This window comes from Felis catus, chromosome B4 (assembly GCF_018350175.1).
Source record: "Felis catus isolate Fca126 chromosome B4, F.catus_Fca126_mat1.0, whole genome shotgun sequence".
In the NCBI taxonomy this organism is placed as follows: Eukaryota; Metazoa; Chordata; class Mammalia; order Carnivora; family Felidae; genus Felis; species Felis catus.
In genome coordinates this window covers 19,852,108-19,873,952 of record NC_058374.1, presented here as the reverse complement: position 1 = coordinate 19,873,952, position 21,845 = coordinate 19,852,108, and the positions used below count along the sequence as shown (strand labels likewise).

At 40.1% G+C, this 21,845-nt stretch overlaps 1 protein-coding gene across 14 annotated transcripts in view; it reads left to right on the top strand.

The window, feature by feature from the left end:
* Window positions 1-21,845, top strand: part of NEBL (nebulette) — a 364,159-nt gene that overhangs the window by 272,177 nt on the left and 70,137 nt on the right. For 11 of the 14 annotated variants that reach the window (XM_019834022.3, XM_019834021.3, XM_019834024.3 and 8 more), the window contains 4 exons: window positions 6,942-7,043; window positions 8,016-8,117; window positions 18,567-18,680; window positions 20,268-20,369. The exons of 2 other annotated variants lie outside the window; for them this stretch is intronic. In XM_019834022.3, the coding sequence (XP_019689581.1) occupies window positions 6,942-7,043; window positions 8,016-8,117; window positions 18,567-18,680; window positions 20,268-20,369 (420 nt within the window). The remainder of the gene's footprint in view (window positions 1-6,941; window positions 7,044-8,015; window positions 8,118-18,566; window positions 18,681-20,267; window positions 20,370-21,845) is intronic. One more of the 14 variants, XM_019834020.3, reaches the window with a different exon arrangement.

Here is a 21,845-nt window from a genome sequence, read left to right as displayed (position 1 = left end):
CATTTTAATTCAAATGTGTAAACATATGCCAATAACAAGACAATTTTCTAAGATGGTTTAACCTTGATAAGAGATGAAGAAGCTACGTGTCTGTAATTACCAGCAAGGCCATTTTAAGGGGATGCTTTGTAAGAACGGTTTGCTTACAGAATGAGGATCATAATCATAATAACTACCACTTAGCGAGCCCTGCTGCACGGCAGGAACTGTGCCAAGACCCTGATCATTTCCAGTTCTCGCAAAGTCCCTGCACTGCATCCCAGTTTGTAGATGAAGAAAACGAGACCAAAGAGTCAAACTCCCAAGTCCACGCTCTCCATTACGCCTTGCTACCTCCCTCTTAAAAGTCACTGGTTACCGGTCAAGATTTTACGTGAAATTTTTTTTAAATGTGGGACCAAATAGGTTATCATCAGAATTTAGATGAACAGATTCAAGGCGCTGCAGGAAAGAAGGTGGCGACGGTGGTCCGGGAGGGGCCGGACCACATTACACGGACCCTCGGGAAGCCTTTTCCAACTCTATAATTCAATGAAATTCAAATACGGAAGTTCCTTATCATAGAACCGGGGTTATTATTTTAACTGTGCCTTTTCTTTTAAAAGGTCTTTGATTGAGGGATTGAGGGAATAGAGTATAAAGGCCTTTTCTCTTCCATTCAATACTGTGTACTTATGGGAGAAGGGTGTATTTACTTACACTCCTCTGCCTTCTCGGCTCAACCTTTACATGCAAAGTTTGTACATATAATAGGATTTAGAAAGTGTTTAAGACTATTTGCTCAGATTTAAAGTGAGAATGATATTTGTATTCTACCTGTGAAGTAGTTGATATTCCCCTAGAGTCAAGGCACTCAGAATAATACATTTGTTGTCCCTACAATATGAGATTTAAACCTAGGTCTGGAACGCCCCAAGAAAGCAGGAACTTCTCTTGGCTCGTAGGTGAGGCGACCGCATCTCCACGGTAGACGACACCCTGTCTCCCATAAAGCTTCAGTCCGGTCAACCTCATCTGCCCAGAACTAACTAACAGAATTACCCTTTCGTAAGGTGGAGTGCCGCTTTACGTTGTGCCCCGAAGTGACGCGATTTAATGTAAACTAAAATGTGTGGCACACGTACATCTGATTTACCTAGAAATAATGCAAAGAGGCATCCTGGCTTGCCTTTTTCTGTTTCTCCCCAAAGCAAGTGAGTTTCCACTCTCTGTTAAGAGAACCAGGACACCAGGACAGCTGTGCTTTAAGCCTTGTAATTTCTGCCTTCTTTCAGCTCAAACTTTTATTAGAACATCCACCAATGGGCTTAAGGGTGTGATCTTTCTTTCAGAACCTCTCTCTCCCTCAGGCCTTGAGAGGAGAGGGCTTCGGGGAGGGCCATCTGAATCCTCACCTCTGCGTAACTGAGAGTTTCAAGAGGAAGGCTATTCTAGGGGTGCTAGTCTCTTCTGTCACCCCCAAATTCAGTGAGCACGGAACAGGGGGGAAATCATTTGTCTGATACCCCCCACGGTAGCACATAACAGAAAAGGAATTCAGAGTCAGACCACATGTTGCCTGGATGACCTTGGACAGGTTACTTAATATCTCCAAATCTCAGTATTCCCATCTGTAAAATGGGGCAGTGATAATCTACCTCACTGGGCTCTCACGAGTATTAAATGAGATGTACATGTAAAGGGCTTTGCAGAAGAGCTGTTCCATAAAATATGAGTCCTCTTTGGTCCTCCTCCAATTTTAAAGGGTGATTTGAGAGGTTAGGATGATTTCATAGTCAATTTGAAATAATTAAAAGAGCTTAGATTTAGAAAAGAGCCAACTCAATATTCAATTTATTTTAAGAAGCGTTTAGTTCAGAAGGGCACGTTCAAAATATTTCTGAACCCATATAACTACCTATCTTGTTGATACTAAAATCAAGAAATTATTAAAAACAGCCAATCTAAATCCTTTCGTATCTTAAGGGAGGTACCCCTGCCAAATTCTTCTAATGTAATTTAGAGGAACTGGAGGTAATCTATCCTGTTACTTTCCCCTAAAGATGGGCTCGAAATGAAAACCCCAGTAACATGATTAGTTCTCATCAATCTTATCAGAGACATGAAACCCAATAGGTCTGAAGGAAGTCAAACAAAGTTTGAACTGCCATCTTCAGTTTTGCAAGTAATGTGGTCTGTGTAGACTTGGGGTGAAATTGGAGTGATAAACTTTTCCAAAACACCATATTGGTAATCAATTCAATGTGTATTAGAAGGAAGTATTCAGCAGGGAAACAAGAGACTTAATGTCCTTTTTGAGCATGATGTATATACTTCCTTGATGGCAATAAAAACTTATCAGGAGATACAATTTCTTTTCTTTTCCATCAGAAAGTGAAAAAGCTTAGAGATAAATCAGTAAAATGATACTGGAAAAACATTCGTGGTTCCCTGTGATTTCCTGGTGTGACTTACAATAACAGCACTTCAGGACTTAGTATTAAAATAGACACATTAGTGTTTTGTTCATCTCCGAGAGTAGTTAGTAATACCCATTCTGCCTTCTTTACAAGATTACGGTGGTGGTAAAATGAAGTCATGAGTAAGAAAATGTCTGTCAACTCTAAAATGATTTTTGTAAACAAGACAGGGATAAAAACGACAAAGATAAAGCTCCATATTCTACTCCATCTTTTAGGAAACGGAAAACTTTTGTGCCTTCTGATGAATATCAGATCCTGCATTTACCTGTAAATAAAAGGTTTACATTCTCTCAAAAAAACATATGTACAATGTAATATTTTACTAGTTTTTTACGTACAGCATGCCCAGACGGAAATAAGCCTACGATGGGATTTCCAGTCCATGTGCCTATCTGATGATACCTGGGAGCTGTTCTCGTGTGAGAGTTTCCGATGACAATGAAAGTATTTCTTGAGAATGACTTCACCAGCGCTTTAAGATTATCACTAAGTACAGGCCACACGACTCACTTCCGTTCTGCAGACTTAAAAGATGTCCATCCCATCTAGTCTCTTCTCACCAAGAATCATGTTACCCTTACAGCAGAGTAGCAAAGGGAATGAATGGTTCTGGGCCAGTTGGATTTGATTTATTGAAGTCTCCTCAAGGGAACGTGGTGAGATAAGAAGTTCAAAAAGAAATTTTGATGGAATTAATATCTCTATCGGAGGCAACGAAGAACACATTGGACACTGCAGACAAACATGAAGTGGAGATGGCATTCGTTGGGAGTTTCTAGAGTTAGCACCAGAACTCCGCCTCAAGTGAGCTAAGTAAAACATGAGAATTTATGGGTTTACATGATTAGACATTCAAGTTGCCTTCAAGTGTAACTGGATGCAGAGATCACAGTGTCACCGGGACTCTTCCTCTCGATCCGTCTCGTGGCTTTGCTTTCGGACGGACTCTGTCGAGGTGGTCTCAAGATGACAGCTGGTGTTTCCAAAACCAAATCGTCCCCTCAGCAGCTGATCCCAGAGAGAAAGACAGTAGGTCTTTCTCCCTCAGCCTTGGATGCATCGGTGCCTCTGGCCCTCCCTGGGTTATGTGTCTGCCCTCTTATCGATCATGGTTTCCAAGGGGATGGGGTATCTGATTGGACAGACTGTCATGTGGCTGTTTCTGTCATCAAGAAGGTAGGCTGCATTGGACAGCCCCACCAATTCACGTGGAGTGAGGGAGAGGCGGTTTCCAAAGGAAAAATCCCAGGCAGATTAAAAGAAAAGGATAAATGTCCATTACAACGGAAAATGACCCAGAGACGTGGGAAAGGGCAGGGAAATAAATTTAGTGGGGGAGGGGGGGTGGGGGGGGAAGATAAGAGGAAGAGATCAAGCAGGTATAGTAATAATTCTAGGTGTTCCTGAAGAAGAAACCGCAATCATTCTCTACAGATATTATTAAAAAGGTAAAGCAGTTTATCTTGGATACAGGATCAGCGTATAAGAAAATGGTCATCGTATGAGAATTCCTTTATTGCCTTGGTTGGGACCTATAGAAGGAAACGATCAAACTTCATCGAAAGGTGTAATAAGAGATTTAAAGAAGTGGGGAAACACACTTTCTCCTGGGAAGAGACTGAAGTATCTCTCTTCTCCTTTTTTCGTCCCTCCTCCGGCTTTTTTCCTCCTCTCCTATGCTCTGAGGACACAGTAGGGAGCAACACATTACACAAAACGAGGTAAAATCAGTCGCTGGCCTTCGAGCTTGCACGCATCCTGGGCTTGACGATTTTCAGGAGCCTCCTGTTTTCTCCTTCTTCAACCGTGTTCTGTAGAACACGAGAAGTTTCTAAGATTCAAGATTCACGAGAAGACAGCCTGAAGAACGGAGACCGGTCGGTCCACTGTTCCAATACAGTTAGCACTTGGGGGTTTGAAGTCATTCCGGAAATAGGGGGAAAAAAACCATATATATTCTTTGACCTTCCACTGCCAAACCTCTCTTCGGCCGCATACCGTTTTTCCTTTTCCCAGGTTCGGACAGACTGCAGAATGGAGCATTGTGGACACTTGAGAAATGTCAGGCGAGCCCCCCTCAAAGCCGGGCAGCCGGCACACCACCAAGTTCAGACGTCGTTGCTCACGGTGCAGCCCAGGAGCTGGTGGCCCTGTGCCTCCCCACGTGAAGCCCCGTTCCCATGGGATGTCCCCACGCAGTGATGTTCTGGAAGATCTGACTAGCGACCGGGCTCCCGTGCTGCTCTCCTGTGGGGCTCTGTGCCGTCCGCTTGTTTGAATCTGCAGCTCTTGTCAATCTTCATATTTGTTTGGAGTCACATATGCCGGCCTCTAATTTGCAATTTACATGGATGATGGGGCCCTATTCAGAGTCCTGCTCCTGCGGCCTTTGTGCCCCTCACCTCTCTTCACGCAGTCATTAGGCTGAGCAGCATATAATTACATAACCCATGCAAAGCTTAGATTTCTGGAAGGTTGCAGCTCTTTTCAGAAAGTAAGGGTTTCCGTTTTTATCCTCATTCTTTTCTAAACAAAAAGACATTCCCCCCCTGTGGTTTTTGTATGAATGCAGTAACTTAGAAACAGTTAGTCTTGTAGGTGGGTAGTAATTTCGGTTTGTTTTCACCCGAGAGTCGGTTTTTGTTTACACAGCTTGTGTTTAACTGAGCGCCGGCTGAGGTTGATTGGCCATCGTTGGAGCGGGAGCGTGTTGCTATTTGAAGCCAATGAAATTGGCTTAATTTTAAATCCCGAAGGATTTAAAATTCGCCCAACAGTATAACTCCATTTCCAGCCCGTTTTCATGTTTCTTTTGCTACCCGTGTGCACAAAACCTACCTGAATTACTTGCGAAGGTAAAGCCTGTGAAAACAGAAATAGTGAAGAAAACAGATGCTCTTGCTGAAATTACGCGAATTCTATCGAAGCTGTGTTTACTTGTTAGACAGATTCATGATTATAAACACAGTTTAAAAAAACAGTCTTGGTGGTGAGGCAAAAGCAAGCCCTTAAAAGAATAAATAGAAATGTATGTAAACATTTCACCGAAATGAAATAATACAATGCGTAGGGAGCCTATCAAAGTATTAATGCATTTTCATTTCTTGTACCTGATAATTATTTTTGAAGGAAGTAAGAAAGTACAAATGGTTTTTAACTCTACAAGACTGAAAGGAAAATAACAAGATACATTGATATTATCTAGAACACTGGCTTATATAGATCAACAGGGGAATTCATTAGAATGCGGATTCTTGAGCCCCATTTACCGAAATTCTGTTACGTAGGGTTGGGGACGGACCTCAGGAATCTAGTTTTTGAATAAGTACCTTAGATGATCCTACTGTAGAAAATTCACAGGCAGCATTAGAAATATTTGTATTGTACCAATATAAATAATTGTGCATTTTGTGTAGATGTTCAGTTGTAAGTTTCTGTGTCTTACCTTTCTACGCCTTGAAAAAATGAAGGTGGGTCTTAAAAACGACCATTGCTGCACTCTTTGCGTTAGAACTTTAATAGAACTAATGTAATGGACAAATCAATCAGCCCCTGGTGACATTGCCAGGTAGAATTACATCTGGAAAATAGATAAATATTCCTTTAGCTTATGACCAACCTCGAGAAACAGAGAAGTGGACAGATTGGTGAGGTGTTGACTGGGGCGGGGGGCATTATACTAGTTTTGGTCTGGTCTCACTTCCTGTTTTTCAGTCGAATTCAAATCTGAATAACCACCATCACCTAAAGTAGGTTTGATAAAATTTACATATATTTTTCTCTTTAAATTTACATATATTTTTCTATTTTCCGTGCTTCAGTTTGGTTGCATCTCATGTGCATTCAGAGAATGAATGTTCCTTAATGTAATTGCTTTTATTTTTTTGGACTCATTGTGATGGTAGTTGCTAGAAAATAAAACTGTCAGTAAGCATGACTAGTCTTCCCACACACGGGCATTTTAAGAGTCCAGTCAGAAAAGGAAGAGAAAGCCAGAGAGGAACAGCTTCACACACCCTTACCCCAGGAAATGATTTTCTACTTTCATGTGCTGGGCTTATCCTGCATCCACTGGGGGTCAAGACTGTGTGATGGGCAAGTTAAGGCCCTTGATGAGGATATTCTGTATGTGAATATGCACATACACACGGACCCACGTTGACATGCTTATCAGAGCGGTCTATGTAAAATCCTGTAAGATTGGTTTTGTGCCAAAGTCTTGGGCTCACATTTTTTTATGTTGTATGAATCCAGTTCATATGCAGTAATGCTAGTGAGACTTAGGTATGGTAGAAAAAAGAATGTATCTATTCAAATAAAGGTTGTGCTTAAAAAAACTTTAAAAAACAGCTCATGGTCGGTGGGTTCTCTAAGATGATTTAGCACAGATAAATGATTTTATAGACATTAAGTCTGGTAGTTATATAAATTTACTAATTTCTTTTTCTTTCTTTCAATCAAAACTGCCTCTTGGATCAGATTTCTTATAGAAAAGATGTACAGGACACCCACACGTACAGTGCGGATCTCAACAGACCAGACATCAAGATGGCAACGCAGATCTCCAAGATCATAAGCAATGTAATCTCTCTTTCTTATCTTGAGCAGAAATGATTTCTTATTTTTTGCAGGAGACAACCTGTGGCTTTGGTAGTTGAATGGCTAATTGAATTGGTGAAATCAATCTGAATTCATGACGTTCTCAATTTTTTTTTTAATCTGAATCGTCCACTTGACTATGTAGGTTATTCAGGTATATGCAGAAGCTGCTCAATGTTGTCTTCACTATGGCTAATGCTGCCATACTTTCAGAGAACTAAGTGCTATGCTCGCATTCAGATGTCTCAGCCTGAAAGTCAACTTTGTCAGTCATCTGGTCTGATATTACCTCTCACCTTACCTCATCCCGAAGAATATCACTTGGCCTTATTCCCATCGTGTTCCTGTTAATTGTGCAGATTCTTTTTAGCCACCATTTGCCCTTGTACATTTTCTACACATCGTGGCTGTTTCCTTATCTTCTCCAAGGTATCCTTCTTGGTTAATACCATTTAACTTAAACATACCTTTGCACCTCGGTTAAAAATGATGACCTAACACAAACCAAATATTTGAATAATGTAGACCATACTCACCTTAAAAATCGATAACTATTTACGAAATTTAACTTCATGTTAACCAAACAGGGCTAAATTCCTGAGATCAAGCGAGCCATACAGGCTGTCTGCCTGCAGAATTTGGGATCTCAATTATCCAGAAATTTCTTCTAATGTTTTTTTTTCAGTGTTTATACAGAAACACAATGATGACAATGGTGACAGGGTACAAAGATTCAAACTTGGTAATTATTTTACTACGAAAGGGTTGAGTTTCTTTATATAACCACACGAAGTCAATTTCTGCCCTAGCAGTCAGCATTTTATCATTTGGTGGATTGTAAGGGATGTTTTTTTTGTGGACTGACCATCTATTATATTTTATTTCAGCTAATGTTAATGTAATGCTTCATTGGAAAGTAGAAATATTTAACATTTTTATATTTATTCATTTTAGGCAGAGTACAAGAAAGGGCAAGGAGTAATGAATAAAGAGCCTGCTGTAATTGGAAGACCAGATTTCGAACATGCTGTGGAAGCTTCTAAACTTTCTAGTCAAGTAAGACTCGAGTGATGACTCCACAATGATTTGATTGAGAGATTTTGTTTCTAGTGGCACAGGAAAATATTTCATCTTAGATAACATCTTTAATTGCAAGACTGTGCAAAGATAATGTTTCTGAAACTATTTCAGATAGGATTGCAATAATTATAAATTTCACTAAGGCATAAAAATACGTCCAATTTTAAGCATGAGACAAAGGTTTCTTTTCTCCAGGCTCAAATTCTAACCCTTTTTAATGAGGTGGGCTGTGTTGTCACATTTCCTAGGATTTCGAGAATTCAGCAATCCTGATACCAATTAGATTAGATCAATAATTAGGTTGCTATCTATCTATACACACATACACACACTTTGTAACTTGGTAATAAAATATCAATTTCCGAATGCTTTTGTTTAATCACAAGATAAGAAAGAGGTGAGACAAATGAAGGAAACTTTGAAATCTTACTGAAGACCATCAAATAAGATCTGCAAAAGTATAAAGGCAGGTCATGTTTTAGGCTGAAAGTCTCGGCAGGTAAAAATTGCAGTTCTCCCCAAATGAATATATAAATGTCATGCAATTTCAATGACAAGCCAATAGAACTTTTTTTTAAGCATGGACAAACGATCTTAGAGTTTGAATGGAAAGGAAATGCCTGAGAATAGCCTTTAAAAGTATGAAAATGAAGGCCAGTGAAGAACTTTAGTTGTGAGTTACCATAACATAATATAAAACCACTGAAATTAAATCAATATGGGATTAGTACAGTAAGAGATAAAATGATCAGTAGGCTAGCCTAGGGAATCCTGAAATAGATTCCAATATGTATAAGAATTTAATATACGATGAAAGTGTTGGTTCAAGGCAGTGGGAAGAAGTTGTATTAGTTAATAAGTGGCGCTGACATAACTGTCCATCCATCAGAGTAAAACTAAAATTGGACCTGAATCTTAAACTACATACAAAATGAATTCCAGATGGATTAGAGATGTGAATGTAAACAATAAAATAATTTTTTAAATCTTAAAAGAAAACCCAGGAGAATATACATAGCACATAGGGATAACAGAGTTGTTCTTAGATAAGACCGGAGATCCAGAAGCTATATAAGGAGAGTTAGGCGTATTTGACTATAGAATTAAAACTCTCTCGATGGAAAATGATAATATTTGCCAGGTCAACAATAGTAATATCAAAAGCGATTTTTATACATTTATGGTGTTTTCAACTTTGACAATACCCGTTCCTCAAGTTGCAAAGTTGGATTACATTTCAAAATGGAGAGGTGTAAATGAGGAAAACTGTGAAACCAGATAGAAGAACATGATGACATTTGCACCAATGAGAAGACCTACTGTGCTCTAGCTCAGGTGTCTCAATACTCAATATTGTAAAAATGTTAATTCTTCCAAAATTAATGTTAAAAACTCCATGCAAGGGGCGCCTGGCTGACTCACTTGGTGGAGCATGTGACTCTTGATCTCAGGGTCATGAGTTCGAGCCGCCTGTTGTGGGCAGAATTTATTTTAAAAACTAAATTAAATCGGGGCACCCGGGTGGCTCAGTTGGCGAAGCATCCGACTTCGGCTCAGGTCACGATCTCGTGGTTTGTGGGTTCGAGCCCTGAGTCGGAGCTGTCAGCGCAGAGCCTGCTTGGGATTCTCTCTCTCTCTCCCTCTCTCTCTCTCTGCCCCCCTCACACACTCTCTCTCTCTCAAAATAAACTTAAAAAAAATTAAACAAGTTAGATGGTCTATAGAGAAGGAAGTGTCTGCGAAAGGCTTTTTCTAATTTTAATTTTTATTTATTTTTTAAAATTTATTTAAAAATTTTTAATTTTATTTTGGGGAGTGAGAGTGAGCGAGCGTGAACAGGTGAGATGGGCAGAGAGAGAGAGAGGGAGGGAGAATCTTAAGTAGGCTCCATACCTAGCACAGAGCCCAATAAAGGGCTTGATCCCATGACTCTGGGATCATGACCTGAGCCAAAATCAAGAGTCAGACACCCAACTGATTGAGCTAACCATTCGCTCCTATTTTGATATTTCAGATTAAGTCACCAGAAATCCTCCCTGGGTTTTTAGGCAGGTTAAAAAAAAAAAAAATCAATTCCTTTAGCAACTGTACAACCAGATACCTAAGCAGATCGTAATTTGCAAGTTACATCTTTATTTTCCCCATGACATTCTTGCTGCTCTCATAAACTCACGAGAGAAAAAGGAAAACTGGGCAGATGAATATAGAGGACTCCTGGAATGAACGCGACACGTTCCGTGTGTGTATTTTCAGGGGTGTGAACTAGAGTCGAGGGCAGAAAGTGTGGTTTCTTATTTTCACTGACAATTCGACCATCGTGTATTGTCTTGCTCCTCACCTAATGACAGATTGTAGATACAGGAGCACTCAAAGGCAAAGAAATGCCTAGAAAGGAAGTGACTTAGGAAGGCAGGAAGCAGAGGACCCCGGGGACAGGTGCAGGAGGGGGAGAGCAGATAGCACCAGGAGCACTGAGAGAGGAGGCGGAGAGGAGGTAGTGCTCTCGGCGTATTGTGGAAAGACCTGCCTGATGAAGGGGTGAGAACGAGAGAGCAGGGGGCAGAGTTCTTCCAAGTAACCAGTAAATTGACCTCTGAGGGGTTGAGCCTGGGAAAGGTGATGGAAACCCAAAACCCTTTGTTAACTTGTAGAACAGCTTTGCTGCCATACTTGTGAAAGTTTCCTTTTTTAAAATTTAGTAGGCACATAAAATGGCGGTCAAGTAATCAGGAGAAAATGAGTTAAAAAAAAAAAAATTAAAGTGACACGTCACGTGCCAAGATAATGAGATTCGTGTATTTCCGGGTATCTCAAATGTTAGTGGGGGTAACTGTTGAAGCCATCATCTTACAAACTTCTTTTCTTTTTTAAGATTCTTTTAAAAGTTTATTTTGAGAGAGAGAGAGAGAAAATGCGTGGAGAAGGGGCAGAGAGAGAGAGGGACAGAGGATCCGAAGTGGGCTCCAGCAGAGGGCCCAGTGTGGGGCTCGAACTCACAAACTGTGAAATCATGACCTGAGCTGAAGTCAGACGCTTAACCGACTGAGCCACCCAAACGCCCCCTTTTTCTAAAAGATTTTTTTAAGTGTATTTATTTATTTTTTGGGGGGGGGAGACAAAATCCTTTTAAGAGCAGCTGATTTGTTAATATATTCATATATCGTCTTTATTACTGGAAATTTGTCTACATGGTGAATGCAATTCTGTTAGTTTTATAACATCAAGGAAAACTTTTGTATTTATAATAACTAGTGTTTGTTCTAAAATTGCATGGGATGTATTGACAAGAATGGGTTTGAAACATAAAAAGTACATTTTAGATTGCCATTAAAATTTAATTATAAATATTGTCCTCAAATTGAATGGGGATGTTAATTGGTTTGGAGAATCTCCCATTCTGTCTTCCTGGCAAACACTCTCCCAACCAACTTCTTTACCCCCAAATTTTGGCTTCAGTGTCGCATCCTTGACTTGCCAATTTAAATTGTATTGCTCCCTCCCCTTCATTCTCAGTTCTGGTTCTTTCTAGTTCTTAACACAGTCTGTATTAATCAAAAATGTGTGTGTGTGTGTGTGTGTGTGTGTGTGTGTGTGTGTGTGAAATATCTCCTTTACTACCACATAGCAAGCTTTATGGGGACAGGGTTGACATGTGTTTAATTCATCATTACAGAATAGCACAGATTGGACTTCAATAAATATACATAGACTGATTAAACAAATTTCTCTAGATCATTCACAGTTGGTACAAAGTAAGATGTTATTTTGTTATGAAAAAAAGGACAGGGATATGATTTTGTGTAAAATTCAGACCCGAAAATACTATTGATTTTATGGCAAGTTCTACATAAGAATCTGGATATACTATCTTCCTTGATAGCTTTTAGTTTAATTTCATCCAAACTTGGAGAGAATTGGTGCCTATAGGTATATGGCATTGTGTTATTTGTTTACGCTTCATTTTCACTGATAATTAAGGTATACTTACCAAATTTTCCATTTTTTCCCTAACATTTGTTTCTGTGGCGATGATGAAAAAAGCTTTCTTTTGGAGTCTGCTTCTGTTTTTGTCTTCCTTTGTCTGGAGTCATAGGTGGGGCTGAAGTCCAGCACCCCTCGTGGTGAAGCTCTGAACTACTGCTTTAGAAGTCAGGCTTCAGGCCATTGAAACACTGCTTTGTCTAGATGCAGTTATGAGGAATGATTTAAGTTATATTATTGTAGTTTAACAATTCCAGTGTTTTCTCCAAGTGTGGGTCTCTGAAAATCTTGCTAAGTCTTAACATTCCTCATAAACTTTTAGGAGTATGATCCTATATACCTTTCCTATATTAAAAGGAAAGGTTGGTAAACATCAGGATCATAAGATATGATGGTATTTATAATGTAAATAAAATCAGTCATGGGCATAAGTAACTTTTCATTTGTTTGCAAAGTAATTGACTCAGGTATAGGGGGTAACATACATAAGGAGCCAACTCACCCAACCCAACACCTATTTCTCCCTTTCTCAAGTGGTCTTGAAACTGGAGGGAGATATTTTGTTCCATGGTTGAGTCCCCAGTTAGTCAAGGGAAAGCATCACGTCAGGAGATGTGAGTGTGCATGAAGAGACAGACACTCAAATGTGTGAAGTGTGGGTTGAAAATAGAATAGGATATTGAATGTGTATGTGTAGTGTGTGAGTGAACCAGTCAGAAGGTGACCAAGGGGCCCATTTAAACCATTTGGCTCTTTTCTCACTTCATTTACATGCAACCCTTTATAGCAAGAGGTAAGAAATAGTTGGGTGTCAGTGTCTGATAAGCATGTTTTTTTTTTTTTTTTTATGTAATGAAGTTATTTTGCTTTGTGGTTAACTAATGAGGGAAACTCTTGTGTCTTTGTTCCTCAGGCGTCTTTGAATCAGATCACATGGAATACTGAAGCTTAGAGATAAATTTCACAACACTTTGCCTCTTACTACACTTATTACAAGGATAGGAGCAACAGATATATTTTAAATCACTGATCTCACACTACAGAAATAACCTGGAAAGGTTAGACAGAATTTTAAAATTCAAGTCTTAGGGTGTATAACCCAATGCGTAGCAGTGGTAGAAATCTTTAAAAATAAAGTTGTCCCGAAAGGAGTTGTGTGCAGGTTAGACTAGTAAGTCGAAGGGAGACAATTTGGTATTGAGACAATTTGTAATATATTTCTATATTTGGATTGTGAATTAAGAGTGTGAATGGATTTCAAACCTCCACGCAAACATAACCATGATTTTGTGTGAAGTATGATCACAAATTTTAGGATCATTTGCATTACTCTGTGCTTAATTAGTAATGTCATGAGAGTACTTTATTACACTTTGTTATATTTTTAAGATATTAGACTTCTATTAAATACTTTCAGGAGAATATTGCATTAGAATGGCATTTAGTTCTGAATAGCTTATTTTATGTACCCAATTATTCCTAAGATGTGTAATTTATGCCCCTAGTTCACCCTTATTAAGACCTAAGCTGTGACTAATGCTCATTACATGTGAGGCATGCAGTTTCCCATGCATATTTCGAAAGAATGTGAATTTGGGATTTCTTATTATTCTTCTCCAGAACATCAATTCTGTGATCTCTAGTATTCAGTAATGGCTACCTGATGATCATCTCTGACTCTGTCACCTAAATGTGAGTTTGTTATCCTCAGGAATAAGTAAAAGCAGTGCCTAGTATAGAGGTTAATGCAGATAATGCCTCAAGAGATACTAAATGGATAGAATGCTAACAATTTCTGAAAGTAGAATCCTTTACTTAGATGGGAATTGGTATTTTTCCATTTTGAAAAGAATGGTCTTAAGGTATTGAGGTGGATATTGAAACTTAAAAATCAGGGTTCTAAGTAAACTATGCTGGATGAATGAAAAAAAAAAATAAAGTTCTCATCAAAATCTATCGCAAGGCTATACCAAAATTTGAGGACACCGTGGAAGGTACCTGCTCCTGCCTTTCAATGAAAGAATCCCTTCTCCATCCATGTGTTGGTTCAAATGAGATAGATATTACATGCTGGACCCTGTGCTTGGGGGTAGATTTTCAAAGGTGACCAGGACAGATACAGCCCCGCCATCACTGAGCTTACAGCCTAATGGGAAAGATCCACAGTGCAGCGGTGTGGCAGATAATGACACCAAGGTGTGATCTCTGTGACTGGGTAAAGGCGGGATGTTTCAAAAATACACCAGCAGTCTGGGACATCAGAGAGGGCTTTTAGAAAAAAAGTTCCTAATGTTCATCTGAATAATTTCTGCACATCCTACAGGTATTAGCCTAAATGTAACTTCTTTTCATCATTATCCACAGAAACCATGGAGACTAACTACCCATGTATACTAACTACGCATCGATATTAACGTTACCTTCCGCAGTAGAGCAAATGCCATTTTTTTGATTTTTTTCAAATATTTGAACACAGTTACCAACTGTGCCTTCAGTCTCTTCAGTATGGCCCTCTTTAGCCCAGTGACCGACACAGAGGAGCCATTACATAAATATTTCTTGAATGAGTGAATGAATGAACGAATGCAAATCCAGCAGGAACTATACAGTAAAATACAGATTCAGTATAATGTTTTTATATCTATTGTTTTGCATTCCTTTCACATTCTTTATCTTCTTCATGGGCTCTAGTTCCAATCGATTTAACAGTGACTGTGGTGTGCATGCACACGTGTGTGTGTGTGCATATGTGTGTGTGTGTGTGTGTGTGTGTGTGTGTGTGTGTACTTGGAGAGTTAGAGAAATATTAGAGATCCTGTAACCTCTGACACATGTCTCAAGGTTTGACTCATTGTGTGAGTCATAAAAGAGGGTTTTTGCTTATCATTTTCATCATTAATTTATATATTTCTTTAATAAACATATAGGAAGTACCAAATCCATTCCAATCCATCATACCAGGCCCTAGGGATAAAAAAATGAATAAAACTTTGTTCCTGGCTCACTGTCTAATGGGAGAATAGACGTACCCAGATAATTTAAATATGTCCAAAATTAGAAAATAGTCTAATCTAGTATTAGCTAAGTGGCAAGCGTCGGTTACATCATCTCTGAGCACAGAGAAGCCATCCTGCTCTCCGCATGCCAGCACAGTTACATGAGGGATGGAGGCCACTTGGAGGGAGTGAAACTTGGAAATGAACGTGACGCATTCTCACCTGCCATCGACTCTGGCGTTTGTTCTTCCCAGGGGAAGGTATATTTCTGAAAAGCAATAATCGATCCACATTGCGATGACTCCTTTTTCCTCTCCTCACTACATCGAGCCTGTGTTGAGTTCCTGCCGTGAGGTAGGATGAGTTCCCACCCGAGGTTGGGGGTGGGATCAAGACACGCTCTGTCCAGACTGGCGTCCGAAATCCTTCCAGTGGCAAACCTGCTCAAGTCGCAAACGTGCTTAGAATGACTTCCTACCGGCCTTAGGATGAAGCCCAAGATCCATGGCAGCTGCAGAGCTCCGTAGGACCTGGCCATTCCTGCCCTCCAGTCTCTAGTGTAATCTCCATCCTCCGGCCACCCTTGTGTTCTTAAATTCCTTGATCATGCTGTGTGCCCCTCTCTCGCCTTCCACCTGCTCTTCCCTCTGGGCACACTCTATCAGCATGCCCCTCCCCCCCACCCCTCTCCCCGCTTTCCCTCACTAAGTACACTCTCTTCGCGACTTAACTCAAATACCCTCAGTTCCTCAGACTTGAAGAGGGTCTGCCACAAAATGTGGCTCCGTGGCCTCATTGCCCTGTGCTGCCGCAGCCAGCTCACCCTCCCGGAATTTGTCTTTGCGCCTAACCATCAGCAGTGACGCCTGGATGGAATCAAGTTCATTTTTTACTGCATGTCCCCGGGGCCTCCCTCAGGGACGGGGACTTCGTGAGCACAGGAGTATAAACACACATATGCATACATACATGCATATGTATATTAATATATCAGAGTTTGCAGTATTAAATTCAATCACGTGATTATGATAAGTACAGCCAGCCTAAATGGGGTTAGGGACGAACTCAGCTTGACTCTTGGCAAGTTTATAACGTAGCTAACGGGAGTGGACGTGCTGGGGCGCTTAAACCACTTTTAAGCGACTGTGATTCAGTCAGATCTGCTGCTGGAAAGATTACCGACCCCCATCTTGACAGAGCGTGTCTTGATCCCACCCCCAGCCTCAGGTGGGAACTCATCCTACCTCATGGCAGGAACTCAACACAGGCTCGATGTAGTGAGGAGAGGAAAAAGGAGTCATCGCAATGTGGATCGATTATTGCTTTTCGGAACCATACCTTCGCCTGGGAAAACAAATGGCAGGTGAGAATGCCATTGGCTTCAGGATCATTTCCAAGTTTCACCCCCTCCATGCTGTGGGCAGACGGTAGGACAGGCTCTCTCTTCTCAGAGAGGATATAACCTAGCTTTGCCACTTAGCTAATACGTAACTAAGATGCTTATGGTGCCCGGGGTTGGAGAATTTGAATCGTTGAAGGAAAACTTGGTGCAAGCCAGGATTGCGTAGGTGGATTGGTTGATGGGGTAAACAGCTACCAGAACGTTCAGGGCACTGAAGCCAGCAGTTAGAATGTCTTGTTCAGTCAGGGGAGAGTGTTGGTGAATCTGGCTGAGTCCGGAGCGCCATTCAGGTGGAAGCCAGTTAAGAGAGCCTCCTCTCATTGTCAAGCAAATGTCCTTTTGGCACTAAAAACCTAGAGAGACAAAAGCACAGATGAAAATATGGTGACAAGTGCCCTGGAAGAGGGATGGACAAGTGCCCTGTGACGGGAGTGGAATTTAGAGGAGGACCAGGGAGGGGAAACTTTTGCTGTGCTGCCCTTGACTGTGGAAGATAGCAAATGAGATCTAAATTTATTTCATTGGTGACATTGTGCCTGATTTCAAGACGTAAGTATATATATTTCGTATAAAATCCGAGTTTTTCTTGCTTTGTAAAGTTTATTAACTAGTCTAATTAATTAGAATAAATGAGGTTTCGCCTGAATTTGTAAGGCAATGTGACTATCAGAAAGTTATTACTAGCAAATGGAGGCACAGCAGAAAATATTTCCTGTAAGCCATCCTGGAATCTTTTCCAAATGTATTCTCACCAAGATTTTCACTAGCGGTCTCCCATAGGTACCAGACATGTGTCCTTGAGGAAGACATCACCCAATGTACACTCAATTAAAACAGAGAGTGGCAGCCAGACCCAAATTGCTTCTCGATAAAAATTACTTCGAGGGGCCCCTGGGTGGCTCAGTGGGTGGGTGGCTCAGTGGGTTGAGCATCTGACTCTTGACTTCAGCTCAGGCCATGATCTCACAGTTCCTGAGATCGAGCCCCTCATGGGGCTCGGCACTGACAGCGCACAGCCTGCCTGGGATTCTCTCTCACCCTCTCCCTCCGCCCCTCCCCGGCTTGTGCGCGCACGCTCTGTCTCTCAAAATAAATAAATAAACTTTGAAAAATTAGAAAAAATTTTTTCGAGGTAGGGCTTAAAGACATATGAATGAAGATGCATTAGGACAATGTTGTAAGAACACAATACTGTGAGAATTGTAGTATTGTAAAGTTATCGTGAGAGAACAAAAGAGCGAGCTTCTGCTTTTGAGGTCTATGCCTCCTTTTCCTGGATACAGGAATCAAAGCGGGTGTGAGATTCCAATAACTAGTTTTTGGGGTTTTGTTTTTAGTAAAGGACTTGCATCTACATTTCAGGTAGTTATCATAACCTACCTTCACATATTTCTCTATCTATAGAGAAATTGATAGACTACTTTAAAAAGGAGAAAAATAATACAGAGTAAGTATTAGAGATACTTTGCTGCTGAATATAACTGTGGAGCTAAAGCAGAGGAATAAAAAATTGACATTAAATAGACCCAGGACATTTCAGAAAATGTAATCCCTAAAAATGAATTTTTGAGCAACTGGGAAATGATGAGAAAAACCATAATCTAAACCATGTCCCGTATTTGGAATAATTCCCTCAGGAAAATTCATATTCAGATTCTGGGTCTCAGGATCCATTTTCTAAATGTTATAGACTTTCATTCGTCTGTGGTCTCAATTTCTAATTGATCATAGGCAATAAGAATGCAGAAATGGAAACCTGGCATTCAAAAATCCTGAGATTTTAGTGTATAATTCTTGTTAATAGGATTTGAGTTCATGCCTAATTGCATTTATGATCAATGTTCAAGTAGAGGTTGTTTTTCCATAAAAAAAATTTTTATGCCTAATTAAGCTTTATAGGAGGAAAAATACCAGGAATTTAAGCTTTGTTACCATTTGTTTTTAAGGTAGCTTAGGTCTGATCTAATTACAAATCAAATGTTTCATTTTGAAAGCTTAAAGATAAATGTGCTGTTTAATTTACCCTGTTTTCTTCTTTTATGGCAGATTAAATACAAAGAAAAATTTGATAGTGAAATGAAGGATAAGAAACATCGTTACAATCCTCTTGAAAACGCTTCTTTTAGGCAAAGTCAGCTTGTCACTGCACTGGTGAGCGATGTAAGTTATGACGTGTGATTCATAGGCAATTATTTTCAGTATCTTTAGAATCAACTGTATTGTAATTACTAATTGCTAATACTGAATCGAGATGATGCAGTTTCCCAAGTATTTTAGTTGCAAACACTGAAGCCTACTTTCCTGAGAGCTTTCTCGAGGAAAATGTATTATTGTAAGTTACCACTAATGGTTACTGATTACTGATTAGTTAATAAGTTAGGAACAGTATTGCTAATAAAACTATTCTATCTGTTCAAGAGTAGAACCAGATTACAGGGTTTTGCGAAATAAGCGGTATGTAGTATGTTAAATTAGTGGTTATGACAACAGTTAACTCATGTAATTGTGCCCAGGAAATTGGGCTCCTGTAACGTACAACCTGGCATATGGTAGTTTATAAGAAAGAAATTTTCAGAAATTGCACTGATAACGTCTTAAACAGTGTCTTTCCTATCCCTTACGCAAACGCTGTGAAATACGTCTTCACAGGTTTGGTTTCATTTTGTGTTTTTAAAAATAATCAAGTTTCAGTTGACATGAAAAGATGCCTTAAATTTTTATTAGAATCAAGCAGAGCGTAAACACGGAAACATGGGAAAGAATGGACCACTTTGCTGTGGTTGAAGGATGCATAATACCTTTGCAAGTATTGAGATGAGGAATTGTTGAACTGTTGCTTTGTCAGATCACTGAAACTTTTCAACTCTTGCCCTGTCCTTGGGACTCAGCATAGCTGATTTCCCTTGATGTTTAGTAGGTATTGTTATTTGTGCCTCTTCACTCACTTGTGTTTCGTACCAACACTTGAAATGGGTCTGTTAGGATCACTGGAATATCAGAATGGATTCTTTGTCTTACTTGGTTTTTATCTTGTGTGCGTGTAAAAATGGAAAGCAGATAGGGTTGGAATATACGTAAGGGAACCTAGAGCATAGTGCTTGAAAGCACAGGGTTTAGAATTGGATTGCTTGAATTTGACTCCTGTTCTGCCTCTTAATTCTATATCTTCATCTTTCTGTGCCTTAGTTTACTCCTCTGTAAAATGGAGATACTTAAAGTATCTACCCACAAGGGTTGTGGAAATTAAATACTACGTATAAAATGTTTGGCACAAAGTAAATGCTCAAATATTTTCTGTTATTAATATTTTAGTATTACTATTACTAATATTGCATATTTAGAATAGTTGGAAATAAAAGAAGGTCTGTATTGCAATAGGATGAAAAAACACCAAAAACCCTTAAATTGCTCCAGAGCATAATTAAAATATGGTAATTTCTAAAGAATAAAGTTACTGTTCCTTTTGGAAACAGAATGTCTATTAAAAGTACCTGATTCTGTGACTGTCACCCTATCTAAATATGCAAACAATAAAAGCAATTACCGAAATGTTTTCAAGACCCTAGCAGTAACTTTTTTAACTCATTCTGTAGTAAATGAGCACCATCTTGTGGCCGCCTGTAAACTCGCCTGTTAATTTACCACTACGTGGTGTTTTCTGATGTATTGAAAATAATAATGGCGATAATGCAAAAGCATAATATTTTCTTCTCCTGGACGGTATGTTGTTCCCTGTTATTTTCATAGGTGAAGTACAAGAAAGACATTCAAAATATGCATGATCCAGTCTCGGATCTCCCAAACTTGTTCTTAGACCATGCTTTGAAAGCCAGCAAAATGCTCAGCCGAGTAAGTGGGTTTGTTTGATGGCAGCCGGGGATGCCCTGTGGCCCCAGAGAGCCACGATGGCTTTGAGCCTGTTCATAAGCGTACCTGCTTCATCAGGCGTGCCTGGGCTCCACCTCTCCCTGAATTACTAACTCCTTCAAAAGTAGCGGTCTGCTTGCTCGAAGCCCACGAAAGCTGTCGCTTTACACAGGGGGTTCTCGCTAGCTCTTTAATATCGCCCGAATGCAACCTTTCCTGTTGAACAACTCCACTTCAAAGTGCTTGCACGAGACTTCTTTCTGTCGTTCTTCTTCCTCTTTCTTCTTCCGCATTAGACTGAAGCCGCTTGAAGGTCAGGCTTAAAGCAGGGATCTTGTATTTTTGGGGGGCCAGAGCAGCGTGTCTGGTATTTAAATGGGCCTCGGTAACATACAAGATTGTCTTAGGCTAATTTGTGTTTTCTCTGGAAATAAATCCGACATTACGTTGGCACTCTACTTTTGGTCTTGTGGAGGCTTCCACGTTTTCTTCAAAGCAGTTAGGGAGCGAGAGCGGTTTTTTTCATGCCCTAGTGAAAATATTTGTGCACACTGCCAAGTAGTGATTCTGGCAGAACTCGCCTCCTGGTTGCTGTTTCAAACACTTAAAGCGTGTGGACCCCGACTTCACCGGTTCTAATAGCTGAGGACCCCGGCTCACCTGTGCCCCACTGCCTACATCTCAGAATAGCCCCTGGTGACGATGAACTGTAATTTGACCTCAAGTTATTTCTATGCCAGCTCTAATAATTACGTGCTCATCCAGGCACTCAAAATTATCCAGATGTGTTGGATGTCTGCTTTGGGCCAGGTAAGATTAGATGGAAAATATGTTGGGCAAGGAATGTGAAAATAGTTGTCTTCAGGAGATATGCTCACAGTTCAGGAATGAAAACAAAAACAAAAACAAAACAACAACAACAATAACAACAAAACTTGTAGTCCAGACCTGGTTCCCAAACTATTGAAGAATGAGATAAAGGGGCGCCTGGGTGGCTCAGCCAGTTGAGCGTCTGACTCTTGGTTTCAGCTCAGCTCATGATCTCATGGTTCATGACTTTGAGCCCCACTCAGCTCAGCTCATGATCTCACGGTTCATGACGTTGAGCCCCACATCAGGCTCTGCACTGACAGTGCAGAGCCTGCTCGGGATTCTCTCTCCCCACCTCTCTCTCCTCCTCCCTGGCTTTCTCTCTCTCCCCCCCCCTCTCCAAAAATAAATAAATAAACACAAAAACATTTTTAAAGAATGAGATCTGGCTTCAGATCAGGTTTAGAAATGTCTGTGCTTGGCCTCGAAGTACTGAAAGTTCTGTTCACTATTTTGTAGTTGTCTTTTCTCCACCACTATCCCTGACCTCCGTCTTGAAATATATTATGCATGTAAAGAATTCGTACTTGCAGAGATTTTTAAATTAATTAATTGACTTTATCACTGGTCCTCAGGAGAAAAGCAGTC